This window comes from Teleopsis dalmanni, chromosome 2 (genome assembly GCF_002237135.1).
Source record: "Teleopsis dalmanni isolate 2A chromosome 2, ASM223713v2, whole genome shotgun sequence".
NCBI classification, from domain to species: Eukaryota; Metazoa; Arthropoda; class Insecta; order Diptera; family Diopsidae; genus Teleopsis; species Teleopsis dalmanni.
Genome location: NC_051847.1, coordinates 78,345,534 through 78,352,863, shown reverse-complemented (window position 1 = coordinate 78,352,863; position 7,330 = coordinate 78,345,534). Strand labels below are relative to the sequence as shown.

The following is a 7,330-nucleotide window of genomic DNA, read 5'->3' as shown; positions in this document are numbered from 1 at the left end:
TTATTATAAGTACTTTAATGTGATGTACCGATTACTACTTAAGTCGTTTATAATATCTTTAATGTGTTTATCAAATAACTTGTTCGCGGATGTGATATATCATAATTAATTATTTTCTCGCCCATACTACTCAATATTTTCTTATCCTTGCGTTACCATTTGCTATAACAAATTTTTTGATATCCTTTCGGCATCTTTCTTAGCCTGTGTGTCCTTTGTGCCATTTAGTAAATGATATTCGTTTGTGAGAAGCTGTCATGAAGTAAAAAGCTACTGGGATATAAATATCCGAAGAAGCTATTTTTATCTAAAGAATATTAGCAGCAAAAAATGGATACTTAATGGTGAATGTTGATTATTAGGTAGCAATGATTCAGGATTAGTTATTTATAGAAGGAAAAAATGCTGAGATAAAAATCTATAAATACAATATATTAAATGTACGGAGAATTAGTAGTACTGTGCAAAATCTTATGTCATACAACTCTATCAATTTCATTTCAATTGTATTTAGTGTTGTACTCGGCACTTAAATTTACGAGCGGCATTAAAAACAAAAACAAAAGCAAAACGATTTTATTTTTTGCAATGTGAATAGGTCTTTAGTGAAGCGAGTTCTATGTACCAAATCAAGATTTTTTATGTCGAGAGAACACGATACTATAAACACTGTTATTCTCCTTATTCTCTAATTATACAAAAAAAATTATACCCAAAAAAGAGAAACGTTTGTTCCCTTAAATTCCATATTTAGGAACTTTACTGTTTATGCACAACATCAATTTGCTAAGCAGCAGCAAATTCTATTACATTTTCCATATAAAACCAACTTTCTCTCTTGCACTCACTGCACATCCATATACCATTTTCTCTCCTTCATTACACATATTGCTTTATTATTATTGCACTAATTACCCGTTCGTAGAGCAACACCTAAATTTGAGATATTCTTTGCGAAAGTAGATTTAGTGATTTTGTAAAAATGTACATTCAATCACCAATAATAGAATTAGTTGTTGGTGATGGACTTTTGCGGATCAAATTCCATTTAAAAGGAATACTTTAAAACCTAAAGAATAATGATTTTTCCCTTTTAAATTTATTTGATAAGATTCTACCGAGCAAGAGCTCTCTCTCGTTTTCAGTTACACACTCTGAGTGAATACTTATCAAAGAAAACACAAAAAAAATCTATTAAATATCGATTTAAAAATACAATTTTCTTATATATTAATAGTAAAAATAAATATTTTATTCAATATTATAACAAGATTTATAATTAAGAATTTTTAACATTAGTTTTCAGTCTTTCAAGGAAGCGTTCAATATCCACATAACTATGAACGTAAATCAAATCATTTTTTGTAATTTGGGCCAAACCAATATTATAGGACTTGAACTTTTTCTTCATTGTGTGCTGCATTGCCAGGAGGGCTAGATCGAGTCCCTCTTCTATTGTCAATCCGGGTTTATATTTTGCATGTAGGAACATATTGTTTTGTCTTTGACCTGGCCCAATTGCAGTGTATGTAGAAATTCTACGCATTCCCTGTATATTAACACACCACAACTCACATTTAATCCCCAAGCTTAAACCAGCCAGTAGCAGACAAACATTACTCCTACTTATTAAACTGTTAACGTATAAGGTTCTTGCAAATAAACGATTCGATTCAGTCTGGTCGTACTTGGAACGAGCGTAATTCACCATTTCGGGAATTTCGTTACATGGTCCACTTGCAACGCACATTTGTGGTTTTCCGATTTTCCAAACCTCGTTGCTTTTGGATGGTATGTCAACAACATAGGTTAGACCTTTTTCGATGGCTAATATAACGCCTTTGTAATTTAATACGTTGGAATATTAAATATATTTGCATTTAAAATATAGCTAATTTACCTTCGGAAGTTTGAATTCCAATGGCATTTGTACCACAACTGTGTATAAGTTCCTTATATCCGACCGCAAATTCTTTAACAGCCATAGTGAACATCAATATCGTTGTAGATATTTGTGTTGCAATACCCTGGTATTATATTTATATATTGATTAACTATATTTTATAAAAATTTATACCGAAAGTTGACGCACGCTTTGCAAATTAAACAGTTAGTCGGAACTTCTATTCTAGTGGTGTTGCCAGCTATAATTTTTATAATACCGGTTAGAATTTTTTATTTTCTGAGTGGGTACACAGAGCTGTATTCAGTACTGACTATATAATGTTTCTCCTAAAGCGATGTAATTTCAGGAAAGATCTTAGAATGTAATATTTATAAATATTGTAGCTTTTCGCTATTTGTGTATGATTATATACACAATATTATTTACATAATGTTATTTATATTAATGGATATATAGACTTTAATATGTATGTTTGTTTAGCGTCTAATTCATTTGTTATTGTATGTAGTTCCTTATATCTTTTTAAGGTTTTTAGGTTTGGATGAACCTTAAACTGAGCTATTTATTGGTAGTATTTGTTGGTATATAATTAATTGTATTTATTTTTTCTATCGCAACCTCCAAGTCGTTGTAGTTATCCATATTTCCAATATACCATCAAACCTACACTATTTTGTTAACGCAATATTTTGATAAGTTTGAAATTTAGTAATATCTTGTCAGCTTTTTCAATTAATACATATCTATTTAATAGTTTTAGACTTATTATTGCATTAAATTTTTAATAGTTAGCTGTCTAATTTGTATGATCGGTTACAGTGCATTTAGCTTACTAATGCGTTAACCGATTGTCAATGTCAGATCAATACTTTACTAGTTAAACTCCATACATTCTATCTGCAATGGGTATTAAATTTTCTTGATGATTGAAGGAATCTAAGTATGATGAATTTCAATTTTTTATTCTACACACCTAGCCTTTAGACTCTTTAGTCTGTCTGTATTTTGATTAGACTTTTGGACTAAGAAGACGTTACAGAAATCATTTGCTTAGAGATAGCGATGGCAGTCTCATACGTGATATACCAGATTTGTTAATATTAAAGAATATTGATAAAAAAGTCCTAAAAATGTTTTAGGACTAAAATACTGTGATTTATTGACGGCAATAGATTGGCGTACACCGCAAGGACCGAGATATTGTGATGGTACTAAATTCTGATTGAAGCGATTTTCACTAAAATATATCACTCTGCTTATTACCTTTTCATTCTAATTGTGAAAGCGTTGAACAAATTTAGGGAATTTCAAAGATTTGAGCAGTATATCTTCAATTGGGGAAATATGAATTCAAATTAAAGGTAAAAACTTAAAGGTAAATTTCAAGTTTTAAACATCTTAAATTTAGTTTAAATTTAGACAGACACATTTTTAAAGTCGTAATCCCTTAAAATATCCTTTAACCCTTTATCTTCACACGAAAGGAATACTATTCTTGCCGCAACATTCAGTTATTCAGCTATTAAAACAAAATAAAATAATGACTCATATCTTATGAAAATTGAAACGGGGTATCATTTATACATCAGATCTTGTATGGAGTTCTGTTGGGGTCTCCACATTCATATTTTTGTTAAAAAAGAAATTTTATTCTTATTATCAACACCAAAAAATGTTTTTTTTAAAAAATTATATTTTTTTCGTCAAGAATATAAAAAATGACTATTGAATTTACTATAAATTTTTATGTCCGCCACTTATGGTTAAAACAAAATGTCTATTTAATGGTATTAGTCCTGCTTAAATGAGTTACAAAATCCACATCGATGGATCTCTCTGATGAATTTTTTTTTATTTTCTTCAACGGTTTTTATTGATCAGAACTAAGTCTTATTGTACGTTATTCGTGTAGAAAATATACTAGATAATAGGAATTTATCAATCATCACTAAGGTTAGGAATAAAAATGAATGATGTTGAAGATGTTATGTTCACCACTTGTTGACCATCAAATTCACTACGATTCATTTTCATTGAGCTTATATGGTTCCTTAATAAACTTAACTTTAATTATTCTGTCCTTTTGTATTACGGTTGGTGGAATCGGATTGATTAACATCTTCAATCTTTGTATGTAAAGCAGGACTTGACTGGGATCCGGTAATACCATCTGAAATGAGGGATTCTCAAAAGCACTCGTACTTACCATCTGTTCCATTGATTAGCTTCGTGGAAGTAGTGGGTGCTGCCTGTTCTGCATTTGCTTGAGAACTCATTTTTTATATAGTTTTATTGCTTGAATAAGTGGGGATATATTAATTTTGATACATATTCTGAATTTTTTTTTATTATTATTTAATAAATAGTAAAGATTTTCTGTTTAGAAAATGTGATCATAAAATATATATATATGTATATATATATGGTGGGTTTATTTATAAACATTAGACTATTATAAGACATGCTGAAAGAATAAATTAAATAGGGACTCACTTTTCTTGAAGTGAAGTGCTTCTTTATAATATCATAATATCTCAATAGATATAAATATTGATTGCAAAAATATGACAGATATATTTTTTCTTTAAGACATAAACAAATTCTTATAGGCAGTCGATTTTTCATATTTTTGAAAATCCTAAACATAACTACAATCATGCTTACTCACTTACTTAGTTGTCGTGCTTTTTGACCTTTGTTGTCGTGAAAATACAGATTTTAATCCGTTATTTTTAACATGGTGTGCTATGTGGCGGCCTGCTAGCACTGCCACTTTTCCGAAAAATTGGGTATACTTTTTAAAAAATAATGTAGGAATAAGAGAGAAGAGAAATAAAATAGGTACACTTTCTTTGCAAATGCGTAGCTTTGGTAAAATTTACACATTTCCGTATTGAAGTCTATGAACTAATAAACCTTAAAGACGTGTCAAGCGCATATCTTCAAAAGGATGTGGTTCTGGAACTAAAATTTTCATGATCAGTTTTGCGCTATTTAGATAAAAGGAATAATTTTGCTGTCATTTAAACCTATCTACCAACTATCGTTAGAAACCTAAAATATATCAAAGTTCCGCTCGGTGTCAAGTAGGTCCATGATTTTTTAGCGTACTCCTTAAGGCAAATCGGTTACAATATATGTAATGTTATTTATGCCTACAATATTCATACCTATATGTAACAATTTTAAAAGCATGTTGTTCATAAAGACTTCCTTAATTCGATGTTTTACCAAAAACTCAACTCATGCAAAAAATTATTGTTCATAATTTAAATAAAATCCTTTGAATGCAGAAAGAATAAAGCTTTATTAACACTTATAGTCCGGAATATTGGCAATTTACCATCACCTTTTTTGGAGTAATTTTCTTACATTATTTTAATTTCCCTTTGTACTGCTTCTGTCACTTTTTGTAGTGTTTCCGACAACAGGATTCCATTTCACTGCATTTTGTAGCTTTCACCTTCTGGTATCCTACCGCATTGTTCGTGAAATAAAAGAGAAAGTTCTTCTTTATGCGAAACTTTATCTTATTTTTAAGTTCACTTTACTTAGCCATGGATTGTCATATTTGCTCAATGAGGCGAAAGCGGAAATATAACCATTGTAATTTAAAATATTTATGAATGCAGTATCGTAGTGTTTTTCTCTGATTATGTTTTTAAGTATAAAATATGGTTGTAAAGTCAATATTTAAATAAAAAGTTTTTCAATTATAATAAGAGTGAAAATTAAGAAAAATGTAAAAAAAAAATGTGCCAATATCCAATTTTTTAAAAGAAGAAATTAATTTTTATAATAATTTTAATTTTCAGATTTCTCTTCAGATTTATGATCATATTTTCAACCATATGATATTAATGCAGTAAATAATACCTCTACAAAAAAAAGTATTAAAATTTGATAATTAAAAATAAAAAATGCAATTAATTAACTCATTAATTCCACAGCTCATTCATGATTTTGTTCTATTATTAAAATTAATAAAACTCCAAGTTTAAGTATACAAGTCCAGTACGGCTTTGGGTCAGTTAGTTAATGAACAATGACTTTGAGCTTCAAATTTGGCGGAGCATATGCTCAACCCTTGGCACTTGCAGTCTTAAAAAATTATTTATGATTAATTATATATAAGAAATAATTCCAAGACTACTGCTGTTTGGTATTTGGCAATAATCGAAACAGTTCTATGGTCACTCAAAAATTCAATTAATTAAAAATAATAAAAAAAGTTTTTGTTGTTGCTATTTTACTACTGCTTTCAAAATTTCTCATACCTTGTCTACTTCATAATGTACCCTGTACATAAGATCGATTAAAGTCAACTGAACTAAACTGGATTAATAATTAAATTTTTAATTAAATAGTTAAATTTGAACTAACACCAATCTTATTACAAATTTAATTGACTGTTTCATATTCTCACTGGTATAATTGTTGTACACACAATAAATTTGAAGTCAGTTTCCTAAAAGAAAATTGACTCCAATTAAGTCGAGCATCGAAGCATCCTAGCGTGCTTTAGACCGATTAAGTGACTGTGCAATTAATTAATCTTCATAATGTTTTCTTAAATAGGATTGAGAAGTTCCATAATAGGCTTACCTGGACAAAATTGCTTTAAGATTTATTTATAAATCAGACCGTAATATAAAATTTTAATATGTCGAGTACTTATGTCCAAATAGATTTCATTTAATTCTTTAATTTAATAGATATTAAATTCAATAAATAAATTAAAATTTATTAAAAATTAAATTATTTTATCAATTTTCAGCGAATCTTAAATTTTAATGAAAATATCATAAAAAAAAATTATAATCCATAATACCTGTCTGTTTGTCTCATCTACTGCTTTGGAATTAGAGAGGAAATTTTTTTGTTCTTTTTTGCTTTAATATATGAATTATTGCTGCTTTGCTAATAAAACGAGCTGTGGTGTTGGCATTATACGGTTTCTGGCTATTAATTTGTCACATTTCCCATTGTGGCCTTTTCTTATTTTTCTTCTTAGACTCCTACATAAAGCGAGTGAGTAGCTGTGAGGCTGATGGCTTTGCTCTCTGGATGAAATCACGTTACTTGGAGTTTGGTGTACATTCCTGCAAATTTACGGGGCATGACTTACTGTCAGTGAAAATGTTTGCTATCATAAATTAAATAATTTGAAGTGGTTGTTGGCTTAGGATTTGCCCTTCCTGTCACCTATTTATTTACATATATCTTAAGAATTCCATTTCATAGGCCTTAGCAAAATGTTTTCATTTAAGGTTGGAAAAATTTCTTTAAAAAATCAATTTTGTTTATTTATAGGAAATTATGGTTTCATTAACTGTGAATGAAAAATTAAACATTAAATTGAATTTATACCTTGAGGCTACGTAATTTACACCTTCAATTATATTAAAGTCACACATAAATATC

General features: G+C 29.0%; 1 protein-coding gene across 1 annotated transcript; it reads right to left on the bottom strand.

The window, feature by feature from the left end:
* Window positions 1–1,279: 1,279 nt before the first annotated feature.
* On the bottom strand, window positions 1,280–2,098 carry LOC119674897 (proteasome subunit alpha type-5-like). The gene is made up of 2 exons (XM_038086053.1): window positions 1,901–2,098; window positions 1,280–1,839 (listed from the first exon to the last, which is right to left on the bottom strand). The coding sequence occupies exons 1-2, from the start codon at window positions 1,992–1,994 to the stop codon at window positions 1,280–1,282; spliced, it is 654 nt and encodes a 217-aa protein (XP_037941981.1). The 5' UTR covers window positions 1,995–2,098.
* Between the last annotated feature and the right edge of the window lie 5,232 nt (window positions 2,099–7,330).